At 40.5% G+C, this 21,140-nt stretch overlaps 1 protein-coding gene across 1 annotated transcript; it reads right to left on the bottom strand.

Annotated features, from left to right (window-relative positions):
- Window positions 1-2,666: 2,666 nt before the first annotated feature.
- Window positions 2,667-9,631, bottom strand: trhra (thyrotropin-releasing hormone receptor a). Its single transcript, XM_008285069.1, has 2 exons — window positions 8,825-9,631; window positions 2,667-3,107 (listed from the first exon to the last, which is right to left on the bottom strand). Exons 1-2 carry the CDS (start codon window positions 9,629-9,631, stop codon window positions 2,667-2,669), a joined length of 1,248 nt encoding a protein of 415 aa, XP_008283291.1.
- Between the last annotated feature and the right edge of the window lie 11,509 nt (window positions 9,632-21,140).

Here is a 21,140-nt window from a genome sequence, read left to right on the forward strand (position 1 = left end):
CTTTTCAGAGTGAAACAGGTCCCTTTCACTGAGTTCACTAAGTGTTCGTTCCCTCTGAGTGCGCCTCAATTTACACATACGTTCAAAGAAACAGCACAGAAGTCTTCCTTTCATAGCAGGGTAAGCTATATACATGCTGTGGATTGCACCAACTGAAGTATTGCACTTTGTTGCAATCTAGTTAACTATTCCATCATTGCTCTGTGGGTTTTGCTGAGCAGATAAATCACAGAAAAGTGCTGCATTCTGCAGTCTGAGCAATATCAGTGAATTACTGCCATGCCAGTTATCTGACCCTTTAACAAACAGCCTCTTTGTCGGCACATCCCAGCTACACATTTCAGCCTCGTTATGATACACTGACCGCTGACCTTCACAGGGTCTCCACAGTGAACCTACAGATGCTGTGTTCATGATGACCAAAGCAAAAAAAGGCTTTGATGTGTCTGTCACTGCTAAGACTGACATCCTTGCAGGAATAATTAGAGTTCGGGTGATTTTAACAGCAGGTTTAACTGAGTGTAATATTTGTCTCTTTCTCTGCTTGGGCCTTTTATTGAAAGGTCATGCGATTACATATCTGTGCTTTCTTTGTAGTAGCTAGATGAAAATGTCATGGTGGTGTGCATTTGGATTAATTTGAATTACATGGGGTGGATGAAGAGCACTTTTGCTACATCTGTAATATCTGCACACAACAGAGCAGGTAAAATGATATACCCAGACAGGACGTGAACCAGCAACCTTCTTGCTGCGAGGCAACAGTGCTAACCAACTGCACCACCTGGCAGCCCATAAACACTGATCAGAAATGTTCTTGATAAGGAGAAACTGTGATACTGTGTATAAATTGCATTGCTTGATAATCCATGGAGTCCCCATTGAGAAACAAAGCTGAATCAAGCCAGTCATATGGGCAGATAAAAAATGTTCAACACAATACATACTTCTCATTTAAAATGCAATTCAGTTCAGTTACTTTAGTCAACACAAAAAGCACTTTGTTACATCACACACAGGCTGAATCTTAGGTTGTAAACACATGTGGAACAAGAACAATGTGGTTTAACTTCAGCCTACCAGTAGTTTTGGAGGTATTTACTGATCAGCAGTGGCTTGTTAACAGCCTATTCCTGAATGGAACGTCACTCAGTGTAACGTTCCCGACACAGCTAATGAGATACAACATAAGATCACTTTAAAATTGTTTTCCTACTCTTTTGGTGCTGGTCTTAGATCTCCTGCACCAAACTAACACTTATTTGACCTGTCTGTCCAGTTAACATTCAGACTGAGCTGATATCAACCCTCCATCAGACTACTGGTAAGTCTCACCTCAAACTGTCAGTGTAACAGAGCTTTAATGGGATGAGTAGTATTTAGAAATAGTATGTCATCCCTGAATTTCAAGCTGTCATCCAACACATTACTTCTTTGAGGGAAAAAAAGCAATCCTGGTATAGTAAGTGTCCAACATTGTTCATAGAAACAAACAACCCTCTTCCCAGAATAATGAAATTGCTAAAGTCAGCTAAATAGAAATGAACAGCTGAGCAGTCACAGCAGCCCTGAAAGCAAAAGAGCTGCTGTGGATAAGTAAAGTAACAAAGTTAATGGTGTGAAAACATTTTGCCTGATAATGTGAAGAAAGTAAGTCGAGGATGAGCGAACAAGGGAGTGGTGTCGAAAACAGTCCGCAGGAAAATGTTTTCGGCCACTTGGAGGCAGTGAAAATGTTTCTAACCACCTGGCAAATTCAAGTCAAATATTAGTTCTCCCGAAAGGTGACCGCTGGGGCAAATATCTGACCCTGTACCTGCTAAATGCTCCGCTGTTTTCCCCAGCAGCAGTTGCTAATTTAGTCTCTCTGCTGTTTGGTGCTGAATGGGGAGCGCAAAGTGGGGTTAGGGAGCCTTTCGTTGTAAACAGCCGCCTGCAGCGGTGGAAAGCATCACCATGAGTGAACAAACAGTTAAATTGTGTGCTAAACAATGACATGAAACTCACAATAAAGGTCACTAATGGCAGGAGGTTTTAGCTGATATTTTTCAAAATATCAACTGCATTATCATCCAGCCATACGATAGCCGCTCCTGAAGCTTCCTGTTGTTGACTGACTGCTAATGTAGTGTCTGATTTAACAGTGTGGTTGTGTCGAACGTGGACAGGAAGATGAGACGAGGAGGCTCTGCTTCAACCAAACCAATCATGCAACTGTCGGATAAACTGACAAACTGCTCTCATGCAAGTTTATCATGTAGTGTTAGGGTGAGGTTCATACAAAAGCTGTCTCTGTCTTATATCATAGACGTTAGGTGCATCTCATTAAAACAATTTTTTTTTGTTCTGTTTTATAGACTATAGACAGATTTTCTCTGCAGAATCATTGTTGCACAGGCATATCACTAATTTGTGTTTTTGACAATTTGTAATCGAATGATTTTGTTCAAAAGGCTAAAAAGCCTTAAGTACATGCCAACTCATCTCATTACAGTCAATTTGGCATCCGGCAAATGGTCTTGTCAAATAAAAGAAACTTGCAAGTGGAAATACCTTGGGGAAATTAAACTTGAAGTGTGTGGTTACTTTAATTAAATCTTGACCGAATCCTTACTGGAGCCGTCAGTCTCTCTGATATCCTCATTAGATGGAAAGTTCGTTTCAAATCACACTTTGACATCTCTGCCTGACAGCGAAGGCTCCTCATAGGGCATCTTCTTGGCACTTGGCAGGATGCTGGCAGGTAGGTACTGATCCGACGGTGTGTGCAGCTCGTCCATCTCAGTGGTGAAGTGGTCAGGACTTTCCCCGTTTGACGTCTCTTTGATAACACTGTAGGTGAGCGCCACGCTGTAGGAGGCAGGTTTCTCCATGCGCTGAGGACCACAGTGACACAGCTTCTTGAAAGCGGCGCGGAACTTCTGGGACATGGCGTTGTAGATGACGGGGTTGATGGCGCTGTTCAGGTAAATGCAGAGACGACAGAAGAGCAGGAACCAGGGGTCCAGGTAGGCCTTGTGCAGGAAGGAGTTGACCACCACCAAGGTCCGGTAGGGCATCCAAAGTAAGGCGAAGAGGATCACCACCACAGCTAGCATCTTTGTCACCTGGTAAACATCAGTCATGTGTTAAAAACGACATCAAATTCAATTTAAAAAAAAAAAAAAGCATGATGATTAATACAACTTTAGATGTTTTCTCAGGCATGTGGCTGCAAAACAAAGCACTAAAGTTCAGGCTTTTTTTTTTTGCAGCATTCTGACTTGTCATAAAAGACAAAGTACATGTGTTGCTAATAGCATTAAGAGCAGCACTGTTCTGTTCCCAGTAAGACATGATAGTGTGACAGTGATCCAGCATACTAAAGACTAAAACCTTAAACCAGATGAACCTAAACAAAATGTAGCATCATTCTTTACTTACATCTGTGCTTCTCCCACTGTCAAAATGCATTTCATTCTGAAGTTTTACATGAAATTAAACAGCATTTTTAACATTATAAATAGTTCAAAAATAGGAAAAGAAAAACTGAATGTATTTGCACTCTGAGAACATTTCTCTAAATCATAGGTTTCGTCATTAGTGGGGAAGTGTGCCACTCTGGTTTGGGATTTAAATCGCACACAAGTCAAAATGCTACATGTATGTAAAACAACATTGCTTGTACTTTTATCTTGCTGATATCAACCTTACTTTCTGCAGAACTGAACAGCAAACATTTCCTGCTGCTTCTCATTAAAAGCATTCAACTGGTGAAACGTGGGGAGGCTTTTCTTGTGAAGCAGTCACCGGAACACATTGTATTTGTCACAGATTGTGCCGCTCACCACAATCATTCGTCAAAACGCAACAAACACAAAACAAACAGTCACTTTCGGCTTTACTTGACGGCAAACTATGACAAAACATTGCAGGGAGTAACAGAACAAAAAGAAGCAGCAAACAAGAGCAGCAAAATGAGGAATTGCTGTCAACAGGCTGCATACCTCCAACTGCTAAGTAACCAGCTCCGCTGCGCCTTAAGCTGTGTGAAAAACCACTTGAGCTGTGTGGAGCATGAAAGTAGATTTTTTTTTCAAGTAATGATGGCAAAAAGCCAATTATTACCTTATTTCTTTATAAAAACAACAGGACTTTGTTTGGTTGTACTATAAACAGAAGTTGCTCCTCTGTTGTATTTTTGATAAAGCTGCTGCTCAAGCGGGGAGGTCCTGCAGTGTCGAACCAAACTGTCACAGGTCTCACAAACTGACAAGAAAATCTGATGGATTACAACTTTAAAGTTTGTGACAGGTGCAAAAGAGGTCATCATGCCTCCACACAGATATTGATGATGTGGCTGGTGTATTTGTTGGGATAAATACCACAATTCTAAATTCAGTATTGTCCACCCCAAAAGTTTTTTAAAGGTTAAAAAAAGAAGAAGAAAGAGGCACTGCTCCGGGAGTGATAAAATGTATTAAGTCTGTGTCTCAATCATATAGTCGTTATTTATTTACCAAGACCTGCTGATGCATTTTAACATTCATCAGAGCTTCAATGAGTTCACTTTTTTAAAGACATGTCAGACAATCAGCAGTCAGCAGGAAACACCTTTGCCTTCACCATGGGATGCATTCAACATCAGCAAAGTGCTCAAATCAGATCCTACAGGCCTGGCACACCAACACAAAAAATAAACAATCCCTTTGCCACAACCTTTGCACATCTTCATGAAAAGGCAATCAATAGCAGTCAAGGTTATCAGAAATCTTTCGGTGCAGTGAATCCAGTGGACCAGAGTGCAGCAGCAGAGCAGTGTAGCTGTAAATTAGAATAATACACAACCTCGCCTCCTTTCGCAGACCCCTACAAAGACCCCTGTTAAGATTTATTTTCGAAACGGAAAAACTGACACTTGAAAAAAATGCCGTTTCTATCATTTCCTGTCTTTTCATGTTCTGAAAGTACACTTTGTCTGACCATCTGTTTGAAAGACATCTCCTGAATTCCACGCTGAGAGTCATGCGCTTCCCATCAGGGGGGGATTTAAACTTGTCTGCAACATTTTGTCTCGACCCTTAATCCTTCCCAAACTTTCCTGTTAGAACAAGCCAAAGAAAGCCCACCTGCCATTCATATGGACAAGAGGTACTAAACAACAGTTAATGTTGCTTACTTCTGGACAACATCATCTTTGGCACATTCGCTCATGCAGAATGCAAAGAGCTTCAGCATCTCCTCAGTGGGCAGAAAGACTATTCATTCATTGGTATTTGTACCACATGATGTACTGCAAAACAAAGAGTCTTACGCTCTCTTTACTTCTTTCTTGGTTCGTTTGGCCGATCCAAGTTGAGGAATTACTTGGTGTTGACTTTACAAACTTTGTTCCACCTCACAGATGTTCATCTCACACAAGTCCTGTCCTGCTGATTACAATTTATGTCTTTAAAAAAGAAAACTTCCTAAACCTCTGACGAAATCCTTAAACATGTCAAACAATCTTTTAAGTCCAGATAGAGTCTCTGTCAGATAGACTCTGTCACTTTAGGCTATTTTGGGTCAAGTGTTGAGGTGTGGAGTCACACAGGATACAAATCACTTAAAATACCAGCTCACATGCAGCAGGCTCTGCATAGATAGACTGAACTATGTGCAATAGAGACAAATTTGTCTATTGATAAGGTAACCAATCAAGGATTTATGGTTCTGTATCTCATTTGGGGGTGGGGGGGAAACAACAACAAAGAACGTCAAAGATTTGTATGAAAAGGCAGCTGCAAAAGTTTTGTAAGCTCAAAATTTACATGTACCCAGTTTGTATGTTCACCACCAACAATAGTGACCCTGTTTGTAATGCAACTGTAGTATGAGCCCTTTGTAGTTCTCATATGCCATTCATTATTTATAGACAAGCCCAACTTAACAAAGCCTGGATTTGTTAATATGCTGTTGCCTATAAAGTTGGAATTTGTTTTCAAACACATTCCTCTTTTTATTTCTATTTATACACAGCAGTAATCACTTCTGACCAGGTTCAGTGATTACATACTGAGTCCCAGTTACCAGGTGAAACCAATTCTGACTTTGGGATCTGACTGAAGAGTGGAACACCTTGCCCATTGACACCATCAACAAGCTTGTGGACAGTATACCCCGATGTCTTAGCACATTGTCAGGGGTGGCCAGACTCTATATTAGTGACTGAGTGACATTTGAAAGAGTAATATTGGACATTGTTATGCATGAAATCCCCTCAAATATGTGTTTCCTGTTAAAGGGACCAAGGTTGAAAAATTGAAAGAAAACCCTTAATCCTATTTGTTCAATCCTCCCAATTTAGTTTAAGCCTGAACACACAGTTTGCAAAAGTTAATTGTGGTTGAATTTTTCCTGTGGTATGTATTGTATGTATATTGTGATATCAATACAGTTTTGAGAAGATATAAACTTTATATGTCAAGAATAAATCGGATTGTCACAATCATTTCATTAGAAGAGGTAAAACCATATTTTATCCCAACTTTATGGGCAACAGAGTATATTTACCAGGTAAAAATCTTGATGTGGGACTCGTATCTGATTAAGTGGTATCCATATTTATGTTGTGTTGCATCTCAGCTGCAGGGAGGTGAGCCTAATTGGATTGGACAGAGGCGCTGCCAGTGTCATCAGCGAGCAAAATGTTCTAATTCTAGGTGCTCATTACTTCTTGACCTTTAGGTAACTCAGTAAGGTGCATGGTAGATGGGGTGGATTGTTGCTTTTGTCCACGATGAGCAGGTAATTCTAAGAAACACATCTTAGTGTGTGTTACAATACAAGCCCTACTGATGGAGGACAAACAAAAAAAGCCTATCTGAGTTGGAGTTAACGGATCTGACTACTCGACAGAGCGGAGAGCTGCCTCGGGGTACCACAACCTCTGTCATTCCAGGGAGGCTTCTTCTCCTGATCTGATAAACAAATGTCTCGCCCTGCTATCTACTCTGGTGTCTGTCATGAAGCGTTATTGCCTTTTACGTATCAGAGTAAGCAAACTGTTTGCAGGGTGTTTTGTTTTGTTTTTTTGTTTTTTTTACAGAAGAATGGTGATGAAACCATCGTGCACAGTTTGAGTTTGTTGTATGTATGATGGTGCATTTAATTCTAAGTGGGAGTAAACAGCATAAATCAAAGGGTTGCTATACTATGAGCTCTTAAAAGAAAATCATCCAGGAGCATGAACAAATATTAACTGATATTTAAATCATCTAATACTTGAGATAACAGCATCTTTGACAAAGACCCCATTGTCTTATCACTATTCCCACTTATTTGAGGTGAACTGAACTATGAATTCCTGCTTCTTCTTTCTTTTTAGTTCTAAAAAGATGAATCACCTCTGTTTCATAGGAAAGAAAAGATTCAATTCTAGCTGGGTTTGCACTCCACCAGACTCATGACAATGAGTGAGTGCTGGCAGCACTTCATTGTACAGAATATCAAAAAGCAAGCAAGCAGTGGAGCTCTTCGGGAAAATTCTACAAAAGAAATCGTATTAATAATAGAGATTGCGTTTAGCTGCGCATCATTACCTGTAGCTCATCTTAACCTTTTCATCCCTAGAGGTTCCTGCACTGAGACCAGACTGTATCTGTTGTTGAAACACAACCCAACACCATTTTCAGAAGGTTCCCGGCTGCCATGAACTAAAATGGTTGCAACACTGGTGGAGCTTCAGAAGCTATATTATATACTTTGAATATAAATACATAATATTTGTTCTCAGGGGTCTGTTTACTTATAACTTTGATGGCAATTTTATTGGAGTTCTCCAAATCTCACTCTGGTAAAGTGGGAAAGAGAATTATTGTATTTCCTAATGTCTTTGGTCCATATTGATAATTTTAATCTTTGAGTTGTGAAGCTGTGACTGACTGAATTTATGGATGTTTGTTCAGGTGGAAATTCTGAAAGCCTGGGGCTGAAGGGGTTAATGTTCTGCTTCTGTTTCCTACTTGATGCTTTACAACTTTGCCTAGAATTCTAAGAAAGGGTTTCTATGCTTGTGACCCCAATATGGTTACATCTCATATTTTTATTTATTTTCTTTTCTTTTTTTACATGCAGCACTAATCCTCCCAAATCCTAAACAAGTGGATTTGCTGGGCCTAATGTTAGAAGAAGAAAAAAAATTGTTTGGGAAGGTCTAATTCATCCCAAAACTTAAGACACAGTGACCTCCATGTAAGATGACATACTGAACATTTCTTCTGAACTACACTATAATTTTCTGCTACTTCTTCAAGGTGGGTCACGCCTCTTGCCCTACACTAGACAGATTCATGGCAGTAAGCTTTGCCTCAGTGGCTGTTTGACAAGCAAACAGAAGTCACAAAAGAAAGGGGGGAAATATTTAAACATGGTTGACTTCGAAATTCGTATTTTATATACTAGTACACTTGTTGCACTTGATGGCTGGGGGAGGAAGCAAAAAACAAAGCTGGCCAAACACAAGGATTCATCCTCATAAATGCCTTGTATAGTGTGCTTGTAAAATGTAGATTTATTTTAAAATTATCCCAGTGTTTTTGTTTCAGTTTGTCTAAGTAATCCATACATTCACTCACAAATTAAGCTTTTTTTTTTCTCAGTGCATGGGTGAAGTGTTATCAAAAGTGACTATCTAGACTTGATAAGAATTAGACAACCAGGGGGACAGAGCGACCTCACTCTAAAGTTCTCTCTGATTGGATAAAACGCGCTACAGCTGGACTCATTCTCTCCTATTCACACACTCAGTGCGCAAACACCATGAGTGCGCACAGATAATGCGCACGGAGGGCGGGGGGGGGCGCACCTGTCTGCGGGAGGCAGCCGTGGTGCTGCTGGAGGAGTTGCTGCTGATCATCCTACCGCCCTGGCTCGTCTCCTTCTTCCACTTCTTGGAGCTCTCTTTGGGATCGGAAGGCAGCGGGTTCAGGAAAAGTATCCTGGCGATCAGTCCGTACAGCACCGTGGCCAGCATGAGCGGCAGCACGTAGAACACCGTGAAATCCGTGAAGTAGATGGGCAGGTAGTGGCTCCGGGACACTTTGTAGGCGCAGTCAAGCAGCACCACGTTCTCGTACACCAACTTTTTAGTGTCTGACAGAAAGAGCCACATGACGCAATAGACAGACGTGAGCGCCCACACCAGCATGATGATTTTCTTCGCTCTGGATAAAGTGCACAAGAATTGCGCTTTGATGGGATGGCATATGGCGATATAGCGCTCCACGGTGAAGGCGGTGATGGAGCAGGAGGACGCGTTGATCCCGAGGTACTGGAAGTAGGTGATGCCCAGGCAGCCCACGTAGCCGTACACCCACTGTCCGTGCAGCGCGTCGGTGATGTTGGGCAGCCCGGCGGCCGTCAGCACCATCAGGTCAGCGGCCGCCAGACTCACCAGGTAACAGTTGGTGGGAGTCCGCATGTGTTTGGTGGTCAGGACCACCAGGATGACCATCATGTTGCCAACGATCCCCACCCCGCATATGAGGGACACCAAAAACACGCTGACCACTTTGTATTCGATTGTGTAGTCGGTCCAGACACCCAGGGTCTGGTTGTGGTGCACCGACGTGTCATTCTCCATAGTCATGTTATCCATGGTGAGGTTTTCCATAACAAGAGACAGTAGCGCTGTGCACTTTATAGAGAATTACACCAAGCATAAAAAAATACAAATAAAAAATACAATTACAAAAAAAAATATCTATTGAACAATCTGCAGGGCTCAAGTCCAACAGGACCCCCCTCTATAAATCCTCCAAAAACTTCCATAGAATCCAGAAAAACTGCATTTTCCTCCCAGTGAAGTCCGGTTTGTGACACTGCAAAGCCATCAAATGAAACCCCAGTGCGCTTTCCATACAAGCATGTTGGAGAGGTTGTTGGTGGAAGTTTGCAGACGGAGGAGAGGCAGCTCTGCGCCCTGCTGCTGTCTCAGCGCTCACACAGTCATGACTGAGAGCTTCCTGCAGAGCCTAATGGTGAAGCCGCCGCCTGACGCACTGGAACCACAAACTTTTTTTTTCTCTCTCTCCTCATGCGAATGCATCATAGGACACACTCTCGTGGTGTAAGATGTTGCTTTAAGGAAGCTGAGTCGGTTTTGTTGTTTACTTAAAGGTTTTCCAGGGCAGATATCAGCAAATTTAAGAACATCTTTACATTATTGTTGCATTCATTTCTGAGCGCTTATAACTGATGTATTAACAGTTCAGTAATATTACAATCATTAGACACATGAATAAAAAGTGTATTGAAATATTTCTTAACTATTTATGTAAATGTTTTTTTTCAATTGTTTTTAATAGTATATGAAAACAATTAATTATATATAATAATGATGTTGATGATGGCAAGCACTCATTCACTATTTATTCTCAAATTATTGAGACTTTTTAAGAGTTGCTGACAGAACATATGCCCTACCTGTTTACAACTACATTACAGAATGTTATAATTATTTACCATTATACTGCTTAGAAATGCTAAATGAGCCGAGATTTAAGTCAAGTGTCATCCATTAAACTGCTGGAATAAACAGAGATAAAAGCACTGAGGAGAGCAATCTAAACAGCCATTTGTATGCCATGCTTTACTCCTCAAACTCACACAACTTCATTATTTGCAGCTGCATTCGTGTTATATAAGCTATACATATGCACATTGAGTGAAACACTGAAATCAAAGCCTCTTATGGCTGCGTCCTTTATGGAATGGAAATATTCATGTCATATGCGTACATTTATGCAAGAAAAAAAAACTCTGCCTGATCTATATGCAGTGGTTGGAGAGGTGTTAATGATCCTTCAGTCAGTAGCACGTTACTGTTGTAGCTGCTGCTGGAGGAGCTTGTCTGAACTCAATTATATTCAGTTTTATAGACACAATGTCTGAAGAAGAACTAAGTTTTGTTGACATGTGATGTAACTATATGAATTTGCACCACAAGAGTTTTACAACAAATTCTAATGTTATTTTGAGTTATATTAACAGATGATGTAAAGGGAAAATTACAGATAACAGGACAATAGGGCAAAAACCAAAATCCACTACACAAATATGACAGTAAAAAGTATTATTATAAGATTCACCACAACACTTCTATGACATGGGAATTAAAGGCAGATCTATACTATTTTAAGGTATCAGTACTTGAGTATTTTCATATTTCATTCTGTTCAGGCATGCTAGTAAATAACTATAATTTGACATCTTAGTCAAGAAATAATAATGTATTTTACTATTTTTTTCATTTTTTTTTGTAAAACAGGAAATTTGAAAATTCATGGATAACAATAATAATTATATTTTAGGGGAAAAAAATCACAGTGTATTAATCATTACAGAAACATAAAAAATGATTTTGGTCCAGCCTTTACCAATGCTGTTAATTTAGGACAGCTCTGGCATAAACCTGACATTGGGTAGTGGTCTACTAAAGTTGTTAAGCTGTATATATTTGTCCTTTTCTCAACTACAACTTTGCGGATTAAGATTTTAAAAGCAACAGGTGTGACCAGCACCTCTGGTGGTATAAACCATATTTACACTTGGCACATATTACTGCATTCATTTAGAGAGAGATAAAAGGCAATATAGAGTGTTCTCAATATTCAACACTTCAAGAAGTAAGTAAAATCAAACATCTTTTCGAGTCCTACAGACACACAGCTACCTTGACTGGAAGGTTTTAACATTAAAGAAGGACAAGGTGACTTTAATATCTCTATAATGCAATATTGCGACGATGTTGCCCTTTTATTTAAAGCTTATTTGAACCTGCAAGGTAGCAATGGAGTACAGTTTGTTTCTGTTTAAATTGGCTGAATTGCATCTGAAATTTGTGTTAAATGTACCAGGGAAATTGGGTTTCTTTGGTCGCCACTCTCTCACTTTTTTCTACCTGCACCCACATGACTTCTTAAACACCCCATCAACAAGGAAAGGAAATGAAGGCTCACGCTGTTCAGCATCGCTGTTCCATTGTAGCATAACTGTGCAGAGAAGAACACGTGACGCTACAGCCGCAGGTGACGCTCCAGCAGTTCTCCTACCTAGAGGTCAACACCTGTACCATCACATAGAGGAGCTGATGGAGACATGTGCATCTGATGGAGCTGCTTCTCTGCGGGAGGAAAAAGACCTCTACTGTCTGCATTCATCTTCATCTGCAGGAAATCCACAGTGGAACAACAAACTGGAAACGTGCACGCTCATGATTTAACCGCTCCTGATTAGCGTCCTCCTCTCCCTCCCTCCCTCCCTCCCTCTGAGGTTTTTGGTCCCACAGCCAAAAAGATAAACAAGCTGGCTGAGGTTTCAGGCAGTCGCTCAAACACTCGTTCAGATTAGTGCGATTGTTATTCCCGAGGAAGCTGTGCGGGCTCAAGTGAAAAAAGGTACGGAAGAGGATGAAAATTGCTCAGATGTCAGCACAGTAGGCGACGCAGCTGTTTATGTGATTGTGTACATAACCTTCCCAGGAGGCCGGTTTAGCAGTAAGAGCTCAGCAGTCTGTAGGAAAACAAACAGGAAGGAAAACACGGCTCAGTCTTTGGGCCGCTGTTCAAACTGTGGACAGATTATCCACAGATCGTGTGGATAAAAAGAAAGATTACCTGAGTAGTACAGGCATCAATGATTGGCAGTGTTTTCCGATTCAACACTGGATTATCATGGTTTTAAATCTCCCGAGTGACAAAGTTTCAGCAGGTTAATTCTCTTCGGTTAATCCCAGGATCCCTCGGTGTCCATGTAACTTATCATGTGGTGTTAATTCATTGTCGCCTCTGTATCGATTCTCTCTTGTGCCATTACGCCACATCAGAGCGGCGCTAAATGAAGTGCTCGGCTCAGGTGGGAGACCGTGACAGACCATCACTCCTGGCAGCCGGGGGGTCTCGAGGTAAAAATCACACAATTCACGCTTGGGCAAGAAATTTTGCAATCGCTCCCCTGAAGAAGTCATCCGCAGGGGGTGTCAGAGATGGCAGCTTACTGGCCCATTTTAAGTGAATATTGATTCTATTATTGTTATTGCTATGATTCATTACTGATGCAGATGTGTCCAGCTGGGATTATTAACGGCAGTGTATGTGATTATTATAGGTTAAGCATCTGAATCTGCTGGTTTTGTTATCCGCGGGTTGTAGTTTTTGTTGATAACTGCAAGAATATTGATTTATATCCTGATAAATATAATTCAATGCATGTAGCACTAAATCATAAATGTGCTCAGGGCATTTTAAATAGTAAGGTCAAGACCTCACTACCTGCAGAGAGATATAGGGAGAGAGATGACAGAAAAGACAAAGAAGAAACTGCAGGAGAGAGAAGACACAATGTTAATGAAATGCAATGCTGCCATTTAAATGCATGGAGAGGGACAGAGGGCATAGAGCAAAATAACTAAAGGGTCATTCTAGTGATGCATAGTTATTTTTTTAGTTCCCCAAATCACTAAAATCAGTTCATTAAAAAAGTTTTGTTCAAAAGATTTGTTCACTGAATCGTTCAGTGTTTGGACCAAGCTCCAACTGTTCTCACTGAACTGAAGAGGAAGGACTGTTGCTTTGGCAAACACACCAAAGATCACAAATTATTCAGTTTTGGGGATGAAAGCTCGTTTTAAATTACTTTAAAGAGTTCACCTGGTCGGTGTTCGTCTGCTGGGTCTGTTTTCAGCAGTTTGAGCTGCTAACTGTCAGTCAGGACTCTCATTCACTGTGTTGTTTGTTCTGTGACTGAGTCACTGAACATGCATCTGAGACAGTGTTCAGCCAATATAATCATCTTTTTTTTTCATACTGCAGGATATATTGTTTTTAGTGAGTGAGGGAATGTATGCCTGTGTGGGAACAGATCTGTGAATGAATACACTTGCAGGGATTCAACGTAACTGACTGATATATTCATTCGAAATTGAATGACAACTCAACTGAACTGCAACATGAACGGATCGTTTCAGGAAGTGCTTTCGTTCACTTCATTTACCCAAATCATTTGCTTATTTAAATGAATTGTTGATGAACCACACAAGACAAAATGGTTCCAGGTTACCTGAGCTAGTCATAACTGTAGGCTTTATCAAATAGGAAAGTTTTAAACCTAATCTTAGAAGCAGAGCAGGTGTGTAGAAATGAAACCAGTCAGACACACTGCATAGTGTATACCGTGAATTGGAGTGTTGCTATTTACTAATTGTATGGTTTCAAATTTAAAGTTGATTAATCGTTAAGCCCTACATCAAACATAGTCAGATATACAGCCTCTGCTGTGACCTAACTAATGCAAATAATGTTGTTCTACGGCAACTTAATACTGAAAACATGCTGATGAACTCCTGAATCCAGAAATCTAAATGAAGCATCAGCAGTATTGTGATCATGAACCAGCAGGATTGGTGTTTACACAGCAGGAAGGAGGAGTATGAAAAGCACTAGTTACACTTGCTGAAGGACCAACAGGTGGAAGTTCACAGTGGTCCCAGGAGGACAACAAAAGCATCAGGGGCTACGAGCTCTAACTGGAAGAGTGGCTCCAGTGGTCAGAGCTACAACATCTGAGATTTCCGGAACAGTTTGGATACTGAGCAGAACCCTCAAACTCCCAGGCTTCAAGGCTTTAGAAAGAATAAAATATATCAGTATAATACTCAACATTTTATTGCTAAATTTGAGTGCGATACAGGCAGTTCTGCTGTTTTTCAGTTGGGTAGTATAATACATGCCAGTACACTATATCAGATAAACTGATCTCATGAAAATGTAAAAAATGCAGTAACCGGCAAATACATCTTCCATCCATCCATTATCGATACGCTGCTTAATCTTCACTACGGTCACAGGGGGCAAATACATCTTGTAGAGAAAGAAAAATGCTATTTCCTTCTGAAAGTACTGAAGTAAAAAATCTAAACTAGTGTTTAAATGAAACTACTTACAGTAATTTTTTTTGTGTTGACGTACTTTCCACTACTCATCAGTTCATCATTTTCCTCCCTGATCCTGATGCTGTTCCATCCTTCTCATCAGAATTCGTGGTGGGTCTTCACTGCCACCTCATGGTTAAACTACTCCACTGCCATTGACACTAAGGACAATGGAGAAGCCAGATTTCTTTGGAACATGGAGCATTTCATAATTTGCCTGTAAGCCCTCAAAAATACATTTTGCATGCTTGACAGTGTGAGCACTGATGGTCACTCTGCCTCAAAGCTTCAATTGTGCTTTAAAACCTTTTATCCAAGTATACAGCAAGACACTCACATTAGCAAACTGGAATGAAGCCAGACAAATCTTTTGGCCTGTAAATGTTACTTGGATTGAACATCTATTTAGCTTTCATGCTGTTGAATTCTTTATTATTGTCCTCCAGGTGTGCGGGGAAGGTTTTCCTGCCTACAAATTCATTTGTATTTATGAAATACATCCATTCACAGTTTCCGTGAGTGGCTACAAATGTCTAAATATCTTATCATTGGGCATATTCACAAATTCACCACAGTGTCGTTTGTGGTAATAAAATGCATTATTCATCTGATGCAGCTTTTAAGAAAGAGCTCCTTTTGTTCCTGATTGAAAATTCAAGGTAAACCTCTCAACAGAAATCCATAAGCAAAAAAACTTACCAACTGCAGCAGTGCCAGGAGACTACTCAGTGCTTGGCTCACTAAATTCACCAAATATAAATGAGGGTTTTGGCCCAAACTCAAGACTTTCTCATTTATCTAATGAATAAAACTCATCCCATCTTCTCGAAAATGTTTGCCTTGTCCATACTAAACAGCAGCTCTGACTTTGCTTACAACTGAGGCACGCACAAGGGTACCAGAACTAAACCGATGCTGTGTGTTTGCTATATTAAAAATATGATCCAGCAGCTTAAACTAAGTGTTTGCTGTATTATAATCAGGGCACTATTATAAGTGGGCACATCAGAAAAGCTGTAAGAGATAATCAGAGCTTCAGATGGAGACAGTGAGGCAGAAGACAGGGTAGACAATTATCATCAGGAGCATTGAGAGCTGTAGAATGCAAAAGCAGCTGTGGCGTGAGGGGATAACATCACATTAATTATGATAAAGAGATAATAAAGAGAAGACGGGTCGATGGAATGGTGGAATTAATTATCTGAGCCGGCTTGCTCCATCACAAAGGCTTTTAGTTTTTTGTTTTTTTTGTGTGTGAAGTCTAATCTTTGAATGAAGCATAAATCTTTGCCTGCATACGTACACAAGGCACGAGGAAAGCCATTATTATCCTTCCATTATCCCACAGTGGAAGTGTTGAAGCCGGCCACAACGCTTCAATTAGGAAAGTCACAGTAAATTAACTTGAAGGTCCAAGTTCTAAATATTTCATAAGCGTCTGCTGCCACCACTACATGTAAGTACTTTAAAAAAGGAAGGAGGAAAAAAAAAAATCCAGACTGAACCTCAGTCAGCCTTTCTCTTAATTCCCTTGTCATCCTTCTGTCTGCCAGCACTCTCTCCTCCCTGGTAGGCTTTTTAGGAGCTACTGGAGGGTTTGCGTGCCAGACTTTCCAAACAAACCCAGGGGACGGTGTACACCTTCTTATTAATAATCTACAGTAGACTGCTGCCGTGACACACTACCCCAGCAGAGACCTCGGGTTGGTTTCTGACTGCTGGTGGGGGAAAATGTCCTGTACAGATGGTCGACCTTGACCTACAACATGCACGTTTTTCAGAGTGTGATCAAGTTCTTTAATTACATAGTTTTCTTTATAATTTATAAATTGGATTGCACATTCTATTCCTAAATTTATTACAAAAAAAATCTGTGTAGTTTCAAACCAATGATTTATTTAATGGGTCGCACTAAATATTCATGTTGCAATGAAATGTCTGTAACATAGGCAATCAACTACGCAAACAAGAAGTCACATCAGCATTAGCAGCTGGGGCAGAAATCTCCAGATATAATTGTCAGATCATTTGCAATTGTATTGGACACTGAAATATGCTTCAGTTAGCAGTATTAATGCAGTTTAGACATGTTAAATTATGCTAACCTAGCTAATTCTTCTAGGCAGATGGGTCACAAATTAAAGCCTGACAATTCTTGGGAGTGTCTGCCAGAACACCTTCAGTGCACCGTGGTATTCTTCAAGTCTAAGGAACTCCACTACAGGGACGAAAAACTTTCTTACAAAAGATATCTCCACCTTTGGTGTTTTGATGGTGGGGGTGGAGAGCGCCGTCTCCAAAATCTCCCGTAGGTGTTCAGTTGGATTGAGATCTGTGAAGGCAATAGCACATGATTCATAGCGTTTGTTGCTCAAATATTTTGTGACCTCTTATGTCCTGTAGTTGTGGGGCATCATCATCCTGAAAGAGACCGCTCCCATTGGGATAGAAATGTTTCATGGTGGAATAAAGGTGAACAACTTCGTATTGATTTGCAGTGACCTTTCCCTCGGGGAGGACAAGAGTTACCTAAACCACGCCAGCAAAATGCCGCCACAGCATTACAGAGCCACCAGATGTCCTCATTATATGGGTCAAAGGTTCAGGCCATTGCTGTTCTCTTAGCGTGCTCTTCACATGTACCGGCCACTTGTCAAAAATATGATTAAACATCTGACCGTATTCCTTTTTTGCACATTTTTGTGGTTACTGCACTGCTGCACTCTCAAATGTGCATTTATCTTCACAATGATGGGTTAACACACTGTAACCCTACTATAATATCCCTCTTTGTGTAATTGTCAATGGACTGGTCTTGCTGACACAGTCTGACAACATCCTGCACCAACATTCTCAGTCACCTGAGGAAGAGAATTTCTCTTTTTTGTTTTAGAATCACCAATTAAGCTCAACATGTTTTTGGGCTGTGTGAAGAAAGAACCCACGCTGCAGGGGGAGAACATGCAAACTCCACACAGAAAGATCCCGGGTGTCCTCATTGGGACGCAGACAGGTGACCTTCTTGTTGCGAGGCAACGTTGCTAAGCACCGAGCCACCTTGCAGTCCCTATTAACTGATGTCTTTCCTATATATTTAAATGCAGATGCCACTTTCATTATGGCTGAATATCACAATGAACTCTCTTTCAAAATCAAGATTTTCTCTTGCCATTTTGATACAAAATCACAATCACCTGGGCCTGCTCAGTTTCATTTATTCAGGTTTTCTCTGTTGTTTTTCACCCATCTGTATCTTATCTACTTATGTAATTCAAGATCTTTCAAGTGCAAATTAAACAGAAAGTATCAGGTTAAACATTAACTGTGCATAAAAATGGAAGCGATAGCATCCGTTCAGAAGAAAAGCCAAAATGTCTTGAAAATGGGAACAGCCTTCTCAAGCTAGTTGACACCATTTGCAACCAGAGTCTGAGCAATAGTGAGTGAGAAGGTGTGGTGTCAAGATCCCACCACTATCCCAGTCCTCAGTACTATTTACTGGTTTTCAAACTAAAATAAAATCACAACTCAAATATTTCCCGAACATGGTTTCGGTTACACTGAACACTTACGTCACGTTAATGTACTGTATGTCTGAGGGAGTTTGGGGCAGTTTTTTCAGCAAGTTTGTGTTTTGAAGGCTAATCTAATAAGTAACACTGTTATACCAAGCCAAGACCACAACCAAGCTATGGGGGAAAAAAGTAGTTTATATGTAGCTAGCTAGCAAGTATGTATAAAATGAAATACAAGACATTCAAGATGGTGGCAGCTCGGTTACATGGAGAAAATAATCTTGTGACAAAGTAGGTGAAAACTCTCATTTTTCTTCATCATTTGATTCTACACATTGCACAATATTGTTTCCCTTATGTGTATTTTGCTTGAATTTAATCATTTTAGTGTAAGATTGCAGCACAAACTATCTCTGCCTTGTCTGTCTTAACATTATGTTACAGTTTACATCCATCATATGAGTGATTAAAGTAAAACACAACCATTGATTGGTTTCATCCTGTATTAAGTTGCAGGTCAAATGTGGTTTAATTGTTTGCTTCTTTGTTCATTCTTACCTTTCTTTATTGTTGTGACTCACCATGCACCAAGGGGGGAGGCCGCCCAGCACTTCCTGAATTTATGGTGTTGGTGATGTCAGTGACATCACTGGGCTAGACCAAATGGAGGGTTTCTCTTTTTTGATGAAAGTTTCTTTTGCATTAAAAGCCATTATTCAGTGGTGGCTTCGCATGATTAACTCTAATGGAAACATTTAGAAATGCCAACAAGTTTGTAGTGTGTACATTGATGTTATTTGCAGTTTTGTTTGCATCAGCGTTATAGAGCAGGTCACCGTGCTGTTGATGGTAGGGCTGAAGTGATGAAGGTGGGAAATGAGCACCATATATAAAGAGGAGAGATTTTCCGGAGAAGTGAAGCTAAAATGTGCCATGCTTTTTGAGTAGCTATGGATTGATTCTGAAATAATTTTTCCTTGAAAATCATTTTATTACATTGTTTTGTCACTTTAAGTTTCACTTGATTGGTGAAGCACTGTGAAATCAAATCTTGACCTTTTTTGCTAAATCTGCCTACAACCTGCCTTGACTTTTGGGCCACACTACTGTACAGTCAGCCAAAGGCATACTTAGAGATCCTCGACATATATTAAACAAAGGTGAGCATAATTTGATATCTCGACATGATATAGGGAAATTTAACATCAGCAGCAGTCTCGAAAAATGAACTGTGGACAATGAGAAATGTATTAGGATTTAAATCGTAGACTTTATCTGATAGAATCTGAATGAACAGAAACAAATATTTAGGTAAGACAGGCTAATGAATAAAGCTACTTAAATAACCACTCTTTATATGACTAAGTTGTTAGCCTTGTTTTTAACATGTTTACAGAAGTCTAACATTTAAAAGCGATGTGCAGTATTTTATTACCATTTGTCTCGGCAGGTTCATGCCACAAGCAACACATCAAAGGCCTCTCTTTGCCACAAACAGTAAGCTTGAATATCTTAAGAAAAAGCATCTTGTTCAGTCAATGTTCTGCCATATATATTGAGGATAATTCTGTCATCATCACAGTGGAAATATCACTGAGACAGGTCACTTACACTGACACAGGTCACTTAGTGGGCTGCATGGTGGCTCTATGGTTAGCACCATCACCTCCCAGCGTCAAATCCCTGGTTTGCATTTCAATTAGGACACCTGGGGCCTCATTTATCATCAGTGCGTACGCACAGATATGTGTGTAGAGCGTGCGTACAAACATTCCTACGCAAAGTATGGAATTTATCAAGTTGTACTTATACTTGGGACCGTGCGTAAATATACGCACAACTCTGACCATGCGTACGCACATAATCTAGCGGTAGAACAGTGAAACTACAAATAGAAAGTATTCGGGGATTTTGACCATCGGTACATTCCAGCTTGAGGTTGGAGACATATGCGGCATTTCCAGCCATCACTGAGCAGGATCAAGCCGGTAGTGTTGGATGCCATAACTCCCCTGGCCCCAGCCTACATCCAGCTCCCTTACAGCCATCACCAACAAGCCCAAATCAAACGGGGACTTAACGCCGTTGCTGGATTCCCAAACATAAGTGGAGCCATAGACTGCACCAACATCACAATCAAAGCAGCATCACTACACAAGCTTCATTTTGTAGATAGAAAAGGGTTTCATTCAATCAACGTACTGATAATTTGCGATGCGCATTTGTGGTTATCCAACGTTGTTGCCGGTGGCCTGGAGGAACACGACTCATTCATTGAGCAGAACAGCTCTGTGCGTCTCCAAGCAGGAGCTGCTGAAGACGGATGGCTTATTGGTGAGTGTCACAGAGTGTGGAAATGTTTCAGCTGGACTTTGTTTGGTTATTAAAACATGTCATCTGTAGTGATCAGGGTTATCCACTGGGTGAACGTTCAGTATTAATTCATCCTCCTCCAGTTGCAGTCATTTCTCTTTTATGGACTGTGATGCGTTTTTTTCCACTGAGCTGACAGTCAAACCACTTTTTAAAATTTTTGCCGGCGATCTCTCCTCTGACCCAACAGAAATAACTGGGGTGGTTATCTTGTCCTATGCAGTATTTTTTCTTTCGCTGCTTATCCCAACATTTCACGCACCAAACAATATTTTCTGGTTTGCTTCAGCCTCACTGACAAGTAC

Source organism: Stegastes partitus, unplaced genomic scaffold, assembly GCF_000690725.1.
Source record: "Stegastes partitus isolate 25-593 unplaced genomic scaffold, Stegastes_partitus-1.0.2 Scaffold384, whole genome shotgun sequence".
NCBI classification, from domain to species: domain Eukaryota; kingdom Metazoa; phylum Chordata; class Actinopteri; family Pomacentridae; genus Stegastes; species Stegastes partitus.